A 21538-nucleotide genomic window follows, 5' to 3' on the forward strand; every position below is an offset into this window, starting at 1 on the left:
TAAACAAGCTTGTATATCGGCCATTTTGGGCAAAGAGTTTGGGTATAGAGGGGGAAAAAAGAAGAAACAAGGAAGGGACTTAGTATACCCTTAGACCAAGGTCAACAAAGTATATAGGGTTTAAGTTTTTAAAGAAGAGCATTTATAGACATAACATTTATATAACTAGAAACATATATGGCATAATATAGAGAAGGCACGGAAGGAACGGAAGTGGTGGGGGTGGGTAATGGGCATTTGTAGTGTCATGGTCATAGCCTGCAAAATGCTCACTCTCAGTGCTGCATGAACTAATGAGATACTAGCTGGTCAAAGGGTGACTGGTGAACCCATTAACACGCACACGCACACGCACACACACACACACACACACACACACACACACACACACACACACACACACACACACACACACACACACTGCTGTGCGCTCACGTGTGTCATCATTCACACAATTGACCTCCATTCTCCTCCTCCTCATGCACATCATCTGCTCTTTGTCTTTTGAAGCTATTTAAAGCTTTTTAACGTCTTTGTATAATGTATTTTCCCTTCTCTCCCTCCCTCCCTCCTTCCATCTCTCTTTTTCATCCTTTTGTCACATCAAAGGGATAGCTGAGTCAGGTCACTACCCTGCTGATGGCCTCACCTTCCTGTGTGCGCACACGTACACACACTAACAGATGTACTCAAAGACAGACTAGATTGGCCGACAAGTAAACACAAAGTCACACATGTGCAAACATGCTCACACACGCACACACACACACACACACACACACACACACACACACACACACACACACACACACACATGCTGGGGTTCTGTGTGCGCTCAATCTGCCTGGACAAACAGAGGTCTCTTCTGTGTTTGTCAACTGCTTAATTGGCACTTCGATTTGCCTAACACCATCACAGACACACACAAACACACACACTCGTGCATACACACACAAACACACACACTCGTGCATACACACACACACACACACACACACACACACACACACACACACACACACACACACACACACACACACACACACACACACACACACACACACACACACACACACACACACACACACACACACTTAAACATAGTCACACCCCAATGCTAACCCCCTGATGGCTTTCAAAGGCTGAAAGGCAGGCCTTTGTTCTAACGCAAAGAAGGGTATTGCGTGCATGCGTGTTTGTGTGTGTTTGAGGGGGGGGGGGCACAGGAAAGCCAGACAGACTCTCAGTATATCCAAAACACACACACACACACACACAGAGTGGGCAGTGATTTGATATCCCAATCTGCAGTTAAACAGTCAGGGGTCAGACATGTTTCTCTATTACCCTGCCCTCCAGTGGTCCCTGGGGGTCCAACATGGTGAAACCCGATCAGTGGACAGACAGATGTTACAAGGAGCCAAGGGTAAGACAGGGAGGGACATAACAACGGTTAGAGTAGAGAGGATGAAGAGGGCGGGGGGGCAGACAGGCAGGTGGACAAATGTCTGGACGGCCAGTTTGAGGAGGACAAACTGTACTGTACTTTACTTACTTACTTACTTACTGTACTGTACCTGTGCTGTACTGTGCTGTACATTTGATGCTTTGATGTTAGAATTATTACACAGATAGAGGAGAAGGTCAGAGAGAATGATGGAACAAGGCAGATGATGGAGGAGAGAAAGAATCATCAGGGTGGATCTAAGGTGTACAGAGACAGACAGACAGACAGACAGAGGGGAACCTCTTGTCAACCACTGAAGGAGAGAGAGAGAGAGACGGCCAGACGTTTCATATTATGATGACTTGTCTGGAGAAAGACATGTGCAAGAGAGAGAGAGAGAGAGAGAGCGGGGGTTGTGTAGAAGACAGAGAGGTAGGAGGGAGAACAGTAGTACACCAGAGAGGCAGAAAAACAGAAGTGGAGGTGCACCTTGTAGATTTCAGACAGACAGACAGTACAGAGACAGACACGTTAATGGTTCGACAGCCAGCCGTCTGGAGAGGAAAGGAGAGAACACACAGGAGAGGTTGAGGGGTGATGGACAGAGAGGTGTAAGGAGAGAATGAGTGATCCAGCAGTACAGTACAATCACCCCCCCCCCCCCCCCCACTCATCCCTGGAGGTCTGCTAAGCTGTAATCGGAGTCTGAGATGGACAGATGTGTCGGGGGGGTCAAGAGCCTGGTTGGGGTCTCGGAGGGTGGGGGGTTCGGGGACGGGGACGGTGGGACAGAACAGGACAGAGCTCTTCTCTTCCCTTTTGATCGACTTATAAAATTAAACATATTTCGTACATTTACAAAGGTACCATATATATTTTAAACATTCACCCATGTACCACCAGTAGACCACTAGTGGTCCATGGACCACTGATTGAGAAACAGTATTGTAGACTCAAGACGTCAGCTGACCTGGCATTGTATGACATTTATTTTTATGAGTACAGCTTGTGCCTATGACTATGTGTATAAATATGGCTTGATCTCTCTTTTGGAGAGAACTACTTCTCCCATGAGCTCATGCAATAAATGTCGAACTTAAAAAATGTCGAACTTAAAATAAGTGTCTCCGAGTCCTTCGGCCTGAGTGTGATTGATCCACAATTCAGTATCAATACTTACGCTTTGGACTGCGCCAAAGCGTGGGTATTGTGCCAACATTGGAGCAAAATACAAAATGAAATAAATCACACAATCTAAAAAGGGGGAAAAGTAACGGAGGTCACAGATAAAAGACAAAAACAAATTATAACAGAATGTAAGACGAGAGAGATCCAATAGATAAATCAGGACACAAATAAGGTGATTTACGGGAACCTTTCTGAACAGGTGTGTTTTTAGGAGTGATTTAAAAGACGATACAGAACCAGCTCGTCGGATAGTCTAGCAGCTTTGGACAGCAAAAGCTGTACACACATGTAAGCATGTGTGTGTACAGAGGGGACAAAGAGGCCATCACAACACTGCGTTGGAGCTGGTGGGAGTGTTGGTGATGTGGACTCTATGGTGTTGTCATAGACAAGCTGGCAGAGATGAGCGATGTGAGGAATGCACATCATTACACAGAGAGAGGAAGGAATAAAGTCAACACGCGGACACTCCTCTTAATGAAGATTGGAATCACTAGAGGGACAGTGACACTGTTGACATTGTGTGTGCGTGTGCGTGCGTGCTTGTGTGTGTGTGTGTGTGTGTGTGCGTGCATGCATGCATGCGCAGGCAGGCAGGCGTGTGAGCAAGTGTGCGTGAGCATGCATGCAAGTCCATGTGTTCAGTGCACATGGAAAAGACTAATGTCTAACTTAATTGTAATATGAAATATATTACTTTCTTATACATATTCTCATGAACCTTTAGTACTACTGTATACTGTACTGTGTGTCAGCATTATGACATACAGTATAACACAGAGCTACTGTACACTAGCTCTGCTGGAGGTCATGAACAAGTCACAAGTTTAGAGACTGCTAAATCTCAGCCTGCACAGTCAAATCCAGAGTGTTCTAGCTTTGTGTTTCTTTGTTTTTGTTTATGTTATTGTTTGTTTATCTCTATGGAAACCATGTGTCATTGATAACCAATAACCAATGTCTGCCTTGTTCTTGTGCAACAGAGCGACTGCATGAACTATGTGAAGATTGTCCACCACTACAACCGCACACACCTGTACGCCTGTGGCACCGGGGCCTTCCACCCCACCTGTGCTTTTGTTGAGGTGGGACAGAAGCTGGAGGTAAGAAAGAGAGACATGCATGGTCTACAACACACACGCACACACACACACACACACACACACACACACACACACACACACACACACACACACACACACACACACACACACACACACACACACACACCACACACACACACACTAAAAAGGGTTTTCATTTGGGTCAGGAGATGCACACAAATCTACTCAAGTAAACTATGAGTTTTCATTATTTTGTTATTCATTATTCATTGAAGTTATGTCATTATATACAGCAGTGGTTCTCAAAAATGTTCATGTCAAGAACCCCCAATTTATATTTAGCTGCTGTCCATCTGAAAATATTTTGTACCAGGAAGAGAAGATCTATGTTGCTAAACATTTTCAAATTCCTCACAATTTTGGAAGATTTTTCGAAATAAAAAAAATAGCAGATCTGCAAGCTCACAATGCATCTCATGAGCTTGTAGGGGAGCTCATGCTCCCAGGAACTCTCTCTAGGACACTACTTTGAGAAGTACAGTACTGTACAAGTCTGCATCCTCTGTTCCCTGCCTTCTAGGACCATGTGTTCAGGATTGACCCCTCCATGGTGGAGGACGGGAAGGGGAAGAGCCCGTATGACCCACGCCACCCTGCAGCCTCCGTACTCATTGGTCAGTCCCCTTCTCCCCCTGCGCTAACCCATCTACACTTTCAATGTGGTCACTTTCTATAAGTAATACATTTTGGCCATTCACAAATTTATGGGATTGTCATATAAAATGGTGAATGAATATGGTGCTACAAATAATCAGCACTAACCAAGCTGTCTTCTCTAGGTGTATATTTGTCACCATATTTGTTATGCACTCAAATGTGGCACAATGTGGCACAAAAATAAGTTCACAAAAATAAGTTTCCGTTTTACTGAAATGAGAAGAAACAGAACAACAGAACAGTTTTGATTCGAACTGCAGTATGTACGCTCTCCGTCTCCTAGGTGATGAGTTGTATGCGGGCGTGGCTACAGACCTGATGGGGCGGGACTTCACCATCTTTAGAAGCCTGGGAAGGCGCCCTTCCATACGCACTGAACAACATGACTCTCGCTGGCTCAATGGTATGTATGTGTGTTGACTTCTGCCTTATCAGAAAAAGGGCTTATCGTTTTGATTTGATCAACTCCACGTGGTTTTACTGATCAGGTTTGATCCTGTGTGGTGAATGTTGCGTGTTGAATGCTGTGCATTGTTGTAATCTGTGTAACTAGTACCTGTTGTCAGCAGGTACTATGTGAGAGATTTGTGGAATTTATAGATTTCAAAGATATATGCCTTATGTTTTTAGCTGCAAATCAAATTACACTTGCAGGAAAATAAAGATTTGTGTTTGTGTGTGCATGTGTTTGCATTTGTCTTGTATGCATTATACACATGCACTTATAGTATGTGTGATGGAGTGTCTGGTTGAATATGTCCTCAGAATGCAGTATGTGCATTAGACAACTATTATTTAGAGTCTTCATACTAGAGACCAACCTTTTCTCCCCATTTCTCTTGCAGAACCAAAGTTTGTGGGCTCCTTCTGGGTTCCTGAGAGCGAGAACCCAGATGATGACAAGATCTTCTTTTTCTTCAGAGAGACTGCAGTAGAAGCCCAGGGTCTGGGCAAGTCTACCTACTCCCGCATAGGACAGCTATGCAGGGTGAGAGACATGTCACTGATATACAGGATGAAATTAGGGTTGGAAAGCCCTCACATTAATGTAGGGTGGATGCAGATTAGATTGAGGTGCTATTTTGGACTTTGTAAAAAAGCATACTGTGAAATGTATTGCTTGTTTGTATTGCTTTACACAAAAGTTAAAAAACCTCACATTTATAATTTCATTTTCGACTATAATATTTCCTTTCTGTTAACCAGAATGACATGGGCGGTCAGCGCAGCCTGGTCAACAAGTGGACGACCTTCCTAAAGACCCGTCTGATTTGCTCTGTACCAGGAGCTGATGGCAGTGACACATACTTTGATGAGCTACGTGAGTAACAATGGAATAGAATATAACATTGCTGAGCAACAGTTGTTACCCTGCTATAAATTAGGTATATTACACAATATAATAATTATTGAATGAAACAACTCTCTGTGTTCTGGATAAGAGAGTGGCTACAGTGCATTTCACCAGCAGTGAAATGTAAATGTTGACACGGGTCCTGAGGCAGGAATACATTTCTTCTCAATTTGTGTACCAGGGAGATGAGAGATGACTTTTAGCGGCCTGTGTTCTAACAATTGTAGTTAGTCTAAATACCATAATTCATCTGACAACTTGGTTAGATTAATTACACTAATGTCTGTCCATTAGTGTGTTTTTTCTAGACTAAGCACAACTAAGGTCTTATTTCTTTACCTCAGGGTGTTTTCAGAGTGCATCTAAGAAATATATGAACCCTCTGAAAGCCTTCCTGATGGGGCAGCAGTGGCATTGGAGTTACATTACATTACATTACATTACAGTCATTTAGCAGACGCTTTTATCCAAAGCGACTTACAATAAGTGTATTCAACATAGGTAGGGAACGAAAACTACTAATCACCAGAAGTCTTTAGTGCATTTTCTGCAAAAACAAGCAACCAAGAGTATACCTAGCGCTAAGGTAAAAGTGCAATATATCAGCTACCTATTTCCTTAAACAGATGAGACAAAATAGCTAAATCAAATGAGCATGAGCTAAAACAAATAAGTGTATCGACTAAACAAGATCCAATAAACAATCCAATAATCCAATAAACAATACAGCAATAGAGAACAAGCGTTCGTACAACTAGTTAACAACAAGTAGGTCAGGCAGAGAGGAAGGGTAGTGTTTCCTGAAGAGGTGGGTTTTCAGTCTGCGGCGAAATATGGGCAGTGACTCTGCTGTCCTAACATCAGTGGGAAGTTCATTCCACCACTGTGGGGCCAGAACAGAAAAGAGTCGTGACCGTGTGGATCGGCCAGAAGGACCCTTGAGTGACGAGGCAATCAGTCGCCCCGAGGTGGCAGACCGAAGTAGTCGGGCAGGGGTGTAGGCATCGACCATAGCCCGGAGGTAGGAAGGAGCTGTTCCTTTCACTGCCCTATAGGCTAGCACCAGGGTTTTGAACTGGATGCGAGCCGCTACGGGGAGCCAGTGTAGAGAGCGGAGAAGGATGGTTGTGTGGGAGAACTTGGGGCGGTTGAACACCAGACGAGCCAGAGTTAGAGTGGCCGTCTGGGAACCGCAAGGTTCTCGTTTCAATCCCCAGTTCGTCAGTGTCAAAACACACTGACTGAATAATGCACATTCTAAAATACTTTGGATAAGACCGCCATAGAAATGCAGAACATTTACCATTTACCTGAATCTCCTTGCTATACACGAGGCTGTGCATGCACTGATTCTATGGTATATGTAGTCTGGACCCATTCCACTCAGAATAAGTTGATTGGCCTGAAAGTATATCTGGTGAAGTCTGCTTGGGGAGGTATTAACAAGTTTTAACTAAGTCTCTAAAGAGGATTGGTGTGGCTATCTCTACATGCAGTCTGTAATCTGATCCGTCTGTTCGCTGCTAACGTAAGCTTAACTAAATGCAAAAATTGGTCCAAATTCTGACCCCACCATAGTCTATAATATGCCCACAGGGTTCCCTGTGGTTTAACTTAACAAAGGCGAAAGGAAAAGGAATACTCAAAATAATGAGTCTGTTCCACACCTTAGGGTACATCTGTCTAAAACATTCCCCTGTGTGAAAATAAGAATCAGCTTTGATCTCAAGACACAGCAGAACCTAGTCTAGTTTAGTTTAGTTTGTGACATTTCCTTCCATTTGACTTTGAACTGTAAGACCCACAGTGGTTCCTTGGCCTGTTTGTGTATTGCACCTGACCAATGTAACAATTATTAGTTTGTAATGAAAGCAAATCTAGTTAAACTTAGTTCCTGGACTGAAGAGGCTTCCGACCCCCTGCTTGAGGCTAAAATGATTTCTGTCCTCCAAATTCCCTGCTGTGACCTGCACTTCAGTGAAATGTCATGTTGGACATGGCCACAGGGCTATGTTTATCTTTCTCTTGACCTCTGACTTCTCGACTGTCACCTCTGACCTGTGTGTGTGTGTGTGTGTGTGTGTGTGTGTGTGTGTGTGTGTGTGTGTGTGTGTGTGTGTGTGTGTGTGTGTGTGTGTGTGTGTGTGTGTGTGTGTGTGTGTGTGTGTGTGTGTGTGTGTGTGTGTGTGCACGTGCGTTTGTGCATCAGGCGATGTATTCCTTCTGCAGACAAGGGACAGGAAGAACCCTCTGGTCTACACTGTCTTCTCAACTTCCAGGTCAGAGTTCACTCACTGTGGGTGTGTCTGTGAGGCGAACAGCCTTTTTGCATGTAGTTGAAGGCAAGAGGGCGGGTGGCGGGTGGGGAGAGAGCTTAGTCGACTAGCAGAACATCGGCCGGTCGTCGCGGGCACTCGCGCCTGGAGGCGCTCGGGCGCGACTCCTCGGCCTCAAGGTCTGCTGAGTCGGCGCGCCTCCGTCATGGTCCAAAACTATACTTTATCGACGAAAAAAGTAGTCTGCGGTTGTTTGAAAAAGTATTGTCCCAAGCGGGAGTCGAAGTCAGACTCTCAGTGGTAGTGGATTTAGAGTCTAATGATTAGCGAGGTGCGCCACTGAGGCCGGTGCTGAAATTGGGTATTTGGGCTGTATTAGAATGTGACGTCCTAACTCTTCTAATGTAGAGGAAAGAAGTCCCCGCCCGCGCGCCCGCCCAATAGGGGGTGAAATGGATTTAATTAATGGCCATGAATGCTAAAAGTCCCCCCCCCCCCCCAAAAAAAAGGCAAAGACTAATTTATACTTTGTCTTTGGCTTTACTTTTCAACAGTTGAAAACTTTTTTTTCTCTTGAAAGGGGGTTGTGCAACGAACTGTGCATGTTAGTAATTTTTTGTATGTGTGAGAGAGAAATAACGAGGGAATGAAATATTTATCACATTTTATGAAAAATAAAATATTTATCACTTTCTATACATTGGACTGGAGCATAATAAGCCTTTTTTGCGATTGTGAGAGAGGGAATAGCAAGTAAAAACGAGAGATGAAGCGTGTGAGAGAGATGATAGTGACAGAGATGGTTGACCACTTAAACCCTATACTTGGCTCTATATACTGTACTAGTGACTTTTCTGTTTTCGCTCTACATCAAGTATCTTCGCTGAAAATAGCCGATCTATAAGCTCACAATGCGTCACAATGTGAGCTTGTAGATCTGCTATTTTCTGTGAAAGTTTTTCCCACAATACGGATGCTGGGGTTTAAGTGGTTAAGTATGTGTTTTGTGAGAGAAATGGGAGAGAGAGTAATAGGAAGAGGGAGAGAGAGAATTTTAATCACTCCATTTAGTGTTTGTTTTTCTGTGGTACTGATCTCTGGCTGTGTCTCTGGCTGTGTCTCTCCCAGCAGCAGTGTATTTAAAGGCTCAGCCGTGTGTCTTTACACCATGAATGACATCCGGAGAGCCTTCCTGGGGCCATTCGCCCACAAAGAGGGGCCCAACTATCAGTGGGTCCCGTTCCAGGGAAAGGTCCCCTACCCTCGTCCTGGCATGGTGAGTAAATACAATAGAATGCAAAATGCAATTCTAAATATATTTGAAATATATTTTCCTACTTGCCACTGATTCAAAACAGTGCCATTTCTGCACATGTCAAATCACCATTCTGTAGCTCACAATGTACAGTAAGCTTGTCTGCAGATGTCCATCTGTACTATTTATCTAGTATCTACATTTCCATCATACTGAAACACTGCAGCATGCCTGCAGTGCTATCTAGACCGGTGATTCTCAACCGTATTCATTTCAAGGACCCCCATTTTGCTACTATTTCTATCCTGTGCTACTCCAATCTAGAGTACACTGTAAAATCCTCAGTGTTAAATTAACTCTGAGAGTGTACATGGGGTCCCTCGAGAACCCCTGGGGGTCCCCGGACCCCACGTTGAAAAGCAGTGCTCTAGCAGACCTCATAACATTTAAACCTTCCTGAGCTTGTATGCACAGACAGTTTGTGGAGCAGGGGCTTAAGCCGAGAAAAGGAGCAGTGGCTTGAGCCCCTTGTAGCTAACCCTCCTCTGCCTGAAACCTTCCACACAATCCCACACAATCCTCTCAATAGCTGGTCATTAGTGTTCTTACTGTACATTCAGCTAAGAATCAGCAGGATTTCTCACACAGCTTTTTACAGCTATTAGCTGCTGCCGTAGCACAACGATTTCCATTGTGTGACGACTGAACCTGCATTTGACCTACAGTAAACCCTCCCACTTTTCTCACACCACATCACCTCACTGGGCTGCGAATTTTAGAGAATGAATTGAGGAAAGCATGAAACCAAAGGGTAATTATTTACAGGAAAAAAAGAAGATATTGTGCAGATATTAAATATCCCCCTTTAGGGATCAATACAGTATGACTAAATGTAAAAAGCTGTGAATCAGCAAACCTCAATGTAATGTAATGCGAAGCAGTGTACAAGTACACTGTAATTTCTTGTATTATACTGACGTTTGTTTTTGCTGACTGACCAACTTTCTGTCATAATATAATGACTTCACTGCACAGTAAAATAAACAAAGGGAAATTATAATTCTTGCAAAATAATAAAATAAAAGATGGCACTCTAGGGCTGGAATTTTGATGACAGAATTTGGCTGCATGTTGAGTAAATCCCAAGTCCTTGTGACCCATCACACCATAATCAGCTCACTGTGGCCTGCCCACTGCACACACAGTCAAACCCCAGCAATCCCCAGTGTTCATTTAACTCTGCAGAAGTGGACCCAAATGGACCCTTAAGATGTAAGTTAAGTAGTAGAGAATAGACCCTTACAGGTCCGCCTGGGTTCATTTTTGCACTTAAATTAACACTGGAGATTTTACTGTGCGGTCAGTGGTTTGGCACACTTTATTGTGTGTGTGTGTGTGTGTGTGTGTGTGTGTGTGTGTGTGTGTGTGTGTGTGTGTGTGTGTGTGTGTGTGTGTGTGTGTGTGTGTGTGTGTGTGTGTGTGTGTGTGTGTGTGTGTGTGTGTGTGTGTGTGTGTGTGTGTTTGAGAGTGAGTGTGTTTGAGAGTGAGTGTGCGTGCGTGCGTGCGTGCGTGCGTGTCGTGCGTGATGAATTTAGTCTCCACACCAAATTGCTGCCAGCTAAGATTTTCCTCTACTGTACTATACAGTATTATGATTACAAGACGTGTTATAAAATGTTTTACCAGAGACGCCTGCACTGGTGTGATATTGAATACAGTCATTAATCCTGTACAGTATAATGGGGTTGCTTGGATTATTTGAGTACTTTGACTACAGAGCCGCAGTCTAAATCTTATTAGATATAAGAAATATGCACTGCACACATTCCATAATTCTCTGTAAAGCCTAATTTCCAATTAAAATGACGTTGTTTAACGTGAGCACTCAGGGATATTTGAACAAGGGTGTGATTGTATAACAATGTCTTTTCCAGATGCCTGACTTCACTTACAATTTCCAATTAACCACTTAAACTCTATAAAAAAGAAGGAAAATAGCAGACTCACGATGTGTCATGATGCAACTTGTTGCGAATTATAGATCGTAAGATGGAAGTTGTTGCTTTCAATACTTCACCATTAAAAGTAGGGTAAGTGATTTACTTTGGTTAAAATAAGTGTTAAATAGCTCTATATTCTGATAGTACTCATTGCTATAGAGTGTTCAGTAAAAGGAGTCTACCATGTCTCTCCAGCTCTTTATTAAACAGAAAATGCATTTTCAGTGCTCTCTCCTGATTGGCTTACATTTTGTCAACCACCTGAAAACGTACTATATTCTGTTTACTAAAGAGCTGGAGAGACCCCTGTGACCGAACAAACGCTCTGTAGCAATGATTACTATCAGAATATAGTACTTTAACCTTTTTAACAAAACAAAACAAAAATACCAAAAAATATCACTTACCCTACCTTTAAGGATGACTGTGTTGTTAAACTGAATACTTAAGTTGAGAGAAGGAACACAGAATATCTAGAAATGTAAACCTGATAAATTCTTGAAATGAATGAAAAAACATATATGTTGTACAACGTTTATTTTGGTATGATCTCTCAGAATACATCAGTCCTGAATGGTAAATGGTACATTTATATAGCTCCACAATCATTGTAAATCCGCTTGCAGGTGCTTTACAATGATTGTGCATTACATTCACCTATTCACACACACATTCATACACCGAGGGCGGAGGAAACCATGCAAGGCACCAACCTGCTCATCGGGAGCAATTAAGGGGTTCAGCGTCTTGGACACTTCGACACTAATTGGATAAACAAGGTTACACATCAATGCTTAAAGCTGCAATTCGTAAGATGTACCTGTATGTCTTACCCGAGATTCGAACCCCGGTCTCCTGTGCGAGCACCACAAAGTCTACTGCTGAGCGAATTAAGATGGAATGCCTTTTCAGACAGGGGAGATACAGTAATATGACTCTTTGCAATACCCCTGTCAACCAGTAGTGGTCCTAACCAACCACAGGATGTAAATGTCTCATAATACCACTGTCCAACCACTGCAATTGTGTGAGTTATATTGTATTTGCATACTTAACCATACATATGGTTAAAGTAATGCATTGCAGATTTAAAGCCACACTATGCAAGATTCTTATGCAATTGAAAATGGATAAGATGAGCCCATCGCCACTGAAAATGCTGTAAATGACCACAATGAGCTTCAGTGGCGCAACTATCAAAACAGACACCTCTCTCTCTCTCTCTCTCTCGCTGCCACTTGGTGCAGCCAATGTACACAAAGTGTGAAAACTGTCCTGTGCAGTTTAGACCAATGAAATCAAAGTCCCTTCCTTCCTTTCTCCCTTCAGTGCCCCAGCAAGACGTTCGGCAGCTTTGAGTCCACGAAGGGCTTCCCTGACGATGTGATCCAGTTTGCACGGCACCATCCTCTGATGTTTAACCCAGTGTACCCTCTGAACCGCCGACCCATCTTCCTCAGAACCAACGTGGATTACAGTTTCACTCAGATTGCTGTGGACCGCGTGGGAGCCGCAGATGGACAGTATGATGTCATGTTTATTGGAACGGGTGAGTTTGGAATGTTTACGTTTGTGTTTAACGACTTAAACCCTATATCCTTGGTTAACTGGGGTCCCCCAGGGCTCTAGACTTGGCCCGCTCCTTTTGTACCTCTGCATCATATCTCTTTGCCAAAAATAGCTGATCTACAAGCTCACGACGCGTTGCAAGCTTGAAGATTGGCTATTTTCACCGAATGTTCACCACAGAATAGGGACGCTAGGGTTCACATTGGCTAAGAAGTAGTAGTTGTGGCCCGGACGGCTGGCGTAGCGGTCCGGGCACAGTGACACTGACAGTGTGTTGCGGGTTCGAATCCCGATGACCTTTGCTGCGTGTCCCCATCTCTCTCTCCCCATTTCCTGTCAGTCTACTGTATTCTATCAATAATAGCAGAAAAAGCCAAAAAATATATCTTTAAAAAAATAAATGCATATATATTTTTGTGTGTTTGTCTGTGTTTATATGTACTTGAGAAACTTGTGCTCAATTGTACGTGTATACCTTTTTCTGCAGACAAGGGAACAGTACTTAAGGTGATCGGTGTCCCCAAGGAGAGCTGGAACAACATGGAGGAACTTCTACTGGAGGAACTGGAGGTCTTCAAGGTGTGATAGACAAAGAATAGAATAGTTTTTATTATAATGATGTATTATTATATTGTATATTATACACTTGAAATAATGATAGTGTATGTTCTATCTATGTGTTATGTAACCATGTAATTGATTTGTTTGCTGTCCTCTGTTCTTCAGGATGCATCATCTATCAGCAACATGCAGATCTCTTCAAAACGGGTATGACACACACACACACACACACATGCACACACACACACACACACGCATGGTCGTACGAATGTGCATACATATAGTACATAAGCACGCACGCACGATTGCCAAATCACTGCTGTCCACATTAAAGCACGTGACATTCGTCGTCACTGGTGCATAGTATACCGGTACCACCAAGTCAAGATCATGATCCTAAATGTTGCCTGCATGGCAAATGCATACAGTATGACTTTGATATTGGACAACCTCATATCCCTCTCTATTCTCTCTTCTCATCCACAGCAACAGCTCTATGTGGCCTCAGACACAGGCATAGCCCAGGTTCCCCTGCATCGATGCAGTGTCTATGGGAAGGCCTGCGCTGAGTGCTGCCTGGCCAGAGATCCATACTGCGCCTGGGACGGCACCTCTTGCACACGCTACCTGCCCAACACCAAGAGGTACGATGAGAGGAGAGGAGAGGACATACATAGTCAACTCCTCAGTGTCAACTTAACTCTGAGGGTGCAAGGGTGTCTCTGAGTTACAAATTGATAAATTAACTTTGAAGATTTTACTGTGTATAAAATTCCAAAATATATTCCACAAGACTGTCAAAAAGAATAGAATAGAGAAAAGACATACAAATGGCAAACCAAAGCCAAAACAACACGCCAGTGACCGTAAGTGATTATTCATAACTTGACAGTAATGAGAGAGGAGATTAACTGAAACCGTTATTGGCAAATACCATTGTCATATAAAAATAAATGTGTTTTTTTTGTCATAATTGGAGCATCCATTGCTGTGTAAGCATTGTTTAAACATTGTTTTATAGGCGCTTCCGTCGCCAGGACGTGAGGAATGGAGACCCCAATACCTTGTGTTCTGGAGGTGAGACTCAGTGTGCTGCATCTCTTGTACTGCCATTATCTGTTCATAACCCACTATCACTGAAAGGCTCTTCGTGAGCTATCTGACTGAACTCACATGAGTGCAACTGCTCGCCATGGTAAGATTATCTGAACTTGTGTAGAAGCTATAGTGGTAGTCAATAGTCATTGTAAACTTCTCCCTTTATGCATAGAAAATCCTAGTTCTCACCATGTCACCACAGTGCATCTGTAGGTCAGGAAACATGCAGTAACTACAATGGCTACATCTGTACATATGCAACACCTTACAATGGAAAGCCATTATGTTCTCATTCTATAGTACCAAGTTCACTTCTTTTTTTTTTAAGCAATCCCTCACTCCCACACTTACACTGCACTCTTACTAGCATTGAGTGCTTCAGTGTCTGTCTGATATGTCCACTGAGCCACTGCCAAAAAAACCTCAACCCTTCACCTCTAGTGATCCCTCATCTCAGCCCACAATACCAGCATTCTGTTTCCATCTGTCACTCTGCCACATAAATGAATCAAGCTAATCACTTGGACAGAGTGAGTGAACCGGCCGCTAACACAATTACATCACGTGACATGTGAGACACAGTTAGTGTGCAGTTTCATTCACCTCATATTGCACATTTTATTTCCATACTGTATGCTTCTAATAAGTAACATTAACATCTATTTATAAATGTAAAGAATCTCTGTGCGTGCCTGTGTGTCTGATCGGATCGGCGGTTGTCCATGAATCTATCTATAAATTGCAGAGACCTGTGTGTGTCTGTATGTCTGACTGTCCCGGGCATAACTCGGGCACCGTCCGACCAATTGACTTCAAAACTCGGTGTGTGTCGCCAATTATACAGGATGGTTTATGTCGAGTGGGATTACCATTTATTCAGTCAGTTGCTTTTGGCAAGATAAACCGTTTATTGCAATGATATTGCATTCAATTTGGCAGTGTGACTCTGTTCCTGTGATACTACAGATTATCTGTGCATGCATGACACAAAATCTGAGATCACTAACCCCCCTGAAGCAGAGCCTAAGTTATTACATGAACATAACATTGAACCTTTCTGAAGGGTATAAGTTAAGATTCACAGATATACTGTAACATCATACAATCCACAGAAATCCATACAGTTAACATACTGATATAGCGAAGAAATAAATACCACACGGAGGAGGCTGGGGCGATGGGAATTTTGGCAGGTGTCTTGCTGTAGCGACTGTACAGTTGAATGAATAAATAGGAAATGATATTTATATATTTTTGGCAAAGAGATTTGGTGTAGAGGGAAAAAATAGCGGACCAAGTACAGAGCCAACTCAGATCAAGTTTACTAAGTGTAGAGGGTTTAAGTGATTACGTTTAAAATTTTGGACCTCTAGTCATAAATAACCTTCATCACCAAACACTTGACTCATTTATGTCATCGCCTTACTGCCAGTGCGATGACATAAATGACTGATGGACATGATAATGAATGATGGAGACAATGAGGGCCCCTGTTTGGTGTTAGACACACTCACATGCTGGCCAAATAATGCTCACACACCCACCACTACTAAGGACGTCCATGCATGGCTCTTGAATAAGACTTCCTTGACGGGAAGCTGACATTGAACTTTCCCATCAATACCCTCATCAATCAATACTGAGATTGAGAAAGGCTTCCTTGTAAGAGTGATAAGACTTACAAGAAAGGAAGGGCTCGCATGAAAAAAGGTCTTTGTTTCAAGGACATCAAAGCCGCAATTTAAATGTAATCCTTAATGTGCTCTTTCAAAGAGCTTATCAGTTTAAAAGAGCTTGTCCCCGGTTCGATTCCGGCTTTGTAGCATGTCCTTCCCCCTCTCTCTGCCTCTGTCTCTCTATTCTCCTATCTAAACAAAGCAAAAGCAATATTGGTTTCTGTTCTATTTCCCCCATCTGATACTGTCCCATTCTGGCTTCATGCTGTGCTGTTGTTGAAGCCCTTTGTGTTTGTGTATGCTGCCCTCTACAGACCACCACAAGCATCGCGTGATAGAGAGGAGGCTGTATGGCGTGGAGGGGAGCAGCACCTTCCTGGAGTGCATCCCTAAGTCACTACAGGCCAGAGTCACCTGGACCTTCCAAAAGCATCCACAGAACCCCAGGGAAGAGGTGAGGACTGAGGGAGGGAGAGATTATGGTGTATGTGTATTTGTGGGAACAAAAATAGGTCAGAAAGACTTCAACTTCTTCTAAACATATCCAAAGATTTGGCCTATACTGTATATATAAAAAGAAATTAGAAAAAAAAAGAAAATAATAATAAGCTTTATTTGTATAACACCTTTCAAAACAGTGTTACAAACTGCTTCACAGAATAAACCTTATACATAATATAAGGCAATAAGGCAATAAAACCTAGCAATGACAATAACAGAAGAAATAAGATAAGATAGATAAAGACGGTTGGCGAATAAAAGCAGCTTTATAAAAATGTGTTTTCAGGAGAGACTTGAAACAAAGCACAGACTCTGCGAGCCTGATCTCCTAAGGCAGGGCATTCCAGAGTGTCGGAGCTCCAACTGCAAAAGCCAGATCTCCTTTTGTTTTTAGCTGGCACTTTGGAATGACCAGCAGAACTTTGCTCCAGGATTTCAAGCTACAGGTTGACTCATATGGGGTGAATAGGTCAGAGATATAGGATGGGGCAAGGCCAGACCTGGCCTTGTATGTACATTTTGATAAATAATATGAGAACTCTTTACACGCCGGGGACGTAACGAATAAACGATTCGAAAATGTGTCGGTTATTATTTCACAAGAAACTATTCATAAAGTTGATGCCCCATTCATGCAGGTTGATGCCTTTTATTAGCAGTGAAAAATAGATGCTTGTTCCGTATAAGAATTGTGTTGCTTTATATCGTGTTCTGTGTGGATGTACACAAACAATAGTTTGAAAAAATATATTTTCAGGTGAATGTATCACACGAAAAAAAGGCCCACGATGTGTGATCTCTCTTTTTTTCCAGAAAGGTTTTTTCAGTTTTTTCATTCCATTTGATCTCTTTCTCCTTGTTTCCCAGGTGCGTCTAGATGACCGGGTCCTTCACACTGACAGAGGCCTCCTGATTCGCAGAGTCCTGAAGAGAGACATCGGCGTCTACCAATGCCATGCCATGGAACATGGCTTCACCCAGACCTTGCTGGGCATCACCCTGGAAGTAGTCCCCGCCACGTCCGCCTCCATCTCCAACCTGCCCTCTGACGCCCCCGTCCGATTGGAACCCCGCAGTGGAGGCGGACCCCCTTCGACCAATCAGAAGCTTTGGTACCGGGACTTCATGCAGCTGGTGGACCACCCCAACTTGAGCACCGTCGACCAGATATGTGAGCAAGTTTGGGCGCGCAAGACTGCAGCGGAGCAATCAGAAAAGGGCTTGTCGGCGCCAGCGAAACAGGTCCCGTCCCTGGGACCTGCAGTTCGGCCTGCCGCCAACAAGAAGTGGAAACATCTTCAGGAAATGCGGAAGGGTCGGAACCGCCGAACCCACGATGGTAAACCCAATCCACGGGCTCCACGCAGTGCAGGGGAGTAACAACAGGGAGAGGGGGAGGGGAGCAAAGTGACTGATACAGAGAGAAAGAAAGGTGAAATGTAGATGGCAGGAAGGTGGAAAATGATAGAGATTGAAAGTGACCAAGAACTTCTGGAGGTGTTGAAACAAACACACACACACACACACACGCACACGCAAACGCAAACGCACACACACACAAATACCTGACACAAGCACATTCGTAAACACAGTTACACTGAAAACACATACAGACACACACGTGTCATAACACCTCAGCACCTCCTCTGTTGTGCATATTTATCTACGGATGCCCCCACTAAATCCAACCTCTGACGCCCTGCACCCGACATCACAATCACCCCCCCATCACCCCCTAAATCCTTGTACCACCAGCTAACTCCTGCATGTATAGCCTTACTGCCCATTTTGCCCTTGATTCTGCACGAGCCCTTTACTCAGATCCAGTAGCATACAGTAGTTGAGTGTATATGCAGGTATATGGGAGGCTGCCCACCTCTTCCACCTATCATTCCCATTAGCACTGACTACATGGATGATGGGGACATGCCTTCTCAGTCCAAGAACCACTAGTAGTATTACAGTGAATAGTGGGCAAGCAAGCACAAATCCACCTTTTCAACAGTACAGCATCCTCTTAGATTGGGTGTAGAAAACAAACCCAGAATACTACCGCTGATGCAAATTTGGAAGTGTGGGTGAGATCACAATATGGCCACCTCCACATCGACCACTACGCGTAAATGCATGACCCCTGGACAAAGACTTCCCTGAAATCTGTGTGGATGAACACTCCTGGTGACTTGTCCCAGTAGAAGGCTGGAGAATGGACTCAAGTTTGGGTAGAGGTGGTGAGAATTGTCTCTCTCAACTGGAATATACTGGAAAATGAGGGCCTCTGACTGGAATAATGGAAGTGAATTATGTGCAGGTTGTACACTTACATTTTGTGAGAAAGAGAGGGGTGGACTTCGCACAAATTGCAACAGAAAATCTAAATGTTTACTGATGAACAAGAACATACATTTTAACATGTTAACTTCTATGTTAGACATTGCTTGTCTTCGTCAGTGTAAATTGTTTGACAATTTATTGTCATCACATAGAGCCTGAGATGAATTTGCGATCACTTCATCTGTCCACATCCCTCAGCATGCAAGTTTGAGGTAGCAATACAAAAACTACAATTTGTAAGTGATAATAATAATAATAATAATACATTTTATTTATAGTATAAAAGGTAAATTAAATACGTTAATCATCTGATATTTTGACATATACCTGGAATATGAAATGATAAAAACATTTGATTACAAATATAATGCAAGAAAACTAACCCACTGGGTAATTTTTACTCACTTATGCATCTAGGGGTTAGGAATTTACTTTTATGTGGTTGATTGGAGAGTACTAAACCCTTTGTGTGGATATCTCACAAGAAGACAATGTATAAATAAATTATTTAACTTGGGTGGCAATGGGAAATTAGGGCGTCACAAATGTCTGTACTTTTCAATACTTTCCATCACTTGGATTTATTAAGACTTTAGATGTTATACATGACATATTTATTGGACTGGGACATTTGAAAGAGTTTTTATTGCAATTTGAGTGGGGTCATGTCCTATAATGTCACTTCGAATAATGCCTTTACTGTGGGGCATGTAGAGGCATGTTACTAACAAAAGGCACACAGCATAATACCGTCAGGGTAGGGGAGCGAGCTAATCGTTCAAAATCACTACAGAAAATGGGTTGAAAAAGGTTATGGGACTCCATCATGAATCCTACTGTTGGTGTAGCACTTCACTTTACAGTGGTCACATATTTCATTATTTTACATAGATGTATCTACCCCTGAATAAGGTCAATGTCAAGTAAAGTATTACCAAGCAACACTATGGAGGAACTCACTATGACATGATTACAGGAAAGATTTGGATATGCTAAGGCACCAATATTATCCCTGCAGTATATCAAAATGTTCTCAAGCAGAAAAAAAACATGCAGCCTTAAACAGAAAACTGGAAGAAATATTTCCTCATGCCTTTGACAAGACAATGCTGTTTTGGTTTGAATCCTGGACTCTATTAATGGAATCAGAAGCTACAGTACTGTACCTGGTATATTGTGAACTGGGAACAAATGCATTTCCTTTTCCAAACGGGAGGCGAGCAAGACAAGTTATTTTAGGGGGGTGTAAATATGGTGACGTGAGTGTGAAGAAGAGAGAAGAGTGTGTTTGGGGGCAGAGACAAAATCGTAGTGGACTCTAACTATGACAACCCATGATTTATGGGCTTCATCATATTAGCATGATATTTATGAGTGAGATTATGATTTATTGTTTTTTATTATTATAAATGGTTCTTTGTCTTGCTCTTTTACACTGTTATTGCATAATGTTGTTTGTAATGTACAGTATGGATAAATGCAAAAGCTAGATTGAGACAAATCAGTCACACACACACACACACACACACACACACACACACACACACACACACACACACACACACACACACACACACACACACACACACACACACACACACACACACACACACAAAAGAAACTGTTCATTCACGGAAGCCGATACACCCAAACTTTTCCTGTCATGCTACACGCTCTGTTATCACTGTTTGCTAATTATCTTTGATAATTGCCAGAATAGCTCTTCACAGCTTTTTATTACAGAATTGGAGTCATTTACAGTTGAACCATACAGTCCTTTGCGGCTTAACATCATCATCAACTCTCCTCCCATTTGACAGTACGGACCGTAGGCTCTTCCTATTTGCTGTCTGTAGTCCTATAGTCCTCTCTGTGTATGTATTACATGTATATTATAATGATTGCTACCCTGATGGGTTAGTACAGAAAAACTCATTTGTTGGTCTTATGTGGTAAACAGTGTCCCCTTATGTCCATTATGTGTATAGGCCTGATTCCAGGCCCAATCTGTGGTACAATGACATGTAACTTTTGTCTAATCTGTCCGTGTGGGAGAAGATTAATTGCTTTGTAAGATAGAACACACTTTTATCTTTTACATTCATGAGTTTAATGAATGTCATATCCCTTTTATTATGACTGGTATATGGGCCTTATTTGTACTGCTAACTGGAGTTGGCGTATTTGACCGTGTGTTAAAGATTGGTAAAACATAGTAGTAGTAGTAGTAGTAGTAGTAGTAGTAGTAGTGTTTTAAATGATATGCAAAATGTATAAAATAAATATTATTTTGACAGAAGTGAAATGTTGACTTGAAAGTCATCATGTTTATGATACTATATGTTGGTGTTGCAGGCAGTACAAAGTAGGCCCATGTGTGGATTTGAGATGTATGGAATCCTTGACATTATTTATATACCTGATCTAGAAAGATGTAATGAACTCTTTCAACCGAACTGACCAAGGTCCTTTGTTGAGCGGAGTCCCTCAGGGCTCTA

At 42.7% G+C, this 21538-nt stretch overlaps 1 protein-coding gene across 2 annotated transcripts in view; it reads left to right on the forward strand.

Moving 5' to 3' along the window:
* Positions 1 to 20634, forward strand: part of sema3b (sema domain, immunoglobulin domain (Ig), short basic domain, secreted, (semaphorin) 3B) — a 110372-nt gene extending 89738 nt beyond the window's left edge. For both annotated transcript variants that reach the window (XM_080444131.1, XM_080444132.1), the window contains exons 5-18: positions 3619 to 3738; positions 4280 to 4373; positions 4700 to 4819; positions 5262 to 5404; positions 5623 to 5737; positions 7980 to 8049; positions 9178 to 9322; positions 12631 to 12850; positions 13358 to 13449; positions 13597 to 13638; positions 13918 to 14075; positions 14453 to 14508; positions 16520 to 16659; positions 17574 to 20634. In XM_080444131.1, the coding sequence (XP_080300257.1) occupies positions 3619 to 3738; positions 4280 to 4373; positions 4700 to 4819; positions 5262 to 5404; positions 5623 to 5737; positions 7980 to 8049; positions 9178 to 9322; positions 12631 to 12850; positions 13358 to 13449; positions 13597 to 13638; positions 13918 to 14075; positions 14453 to 14508; positions 16520 to 16659; positions 17574 to 18086 (2028 nt within the window). In that variant the 3' untranslated portion in view covers positions 18087 to 20634. The remainder of the gene's footprint in view (positions 1 to 3618; positions 3739 to 4279; positions 4374 to 4699; positions 4820 to 5261; positions 5405 to 5622; positions 5738 to 7979; positions 8050 to 9177; positions 9323 to 12630; positions 12851 to 13357; positions 13450 to 13596; positions 13639 to 13917; positions 14076 to 14452; positions 14509 to 16519; positions 16660 to 17573) is intronic.
* The last annotated feature ends 904 nt before the right edge of the window (positions 20635 to 21538 follow it).

The sequence above is a fragment of the Gymnoscopelus braueri genome (genome assembly GCF_963280865.1).
Source record: "Gymnoscopelus braueri genome assembly, chromosome: 12".
Taxonomy (NCBI): Eukaryota; Metazoa; Chordata; class Actinopteri; order Myctophiformes; family Myctophidae; genus Gymnoscopelus; species Gymnoscopelus braueri.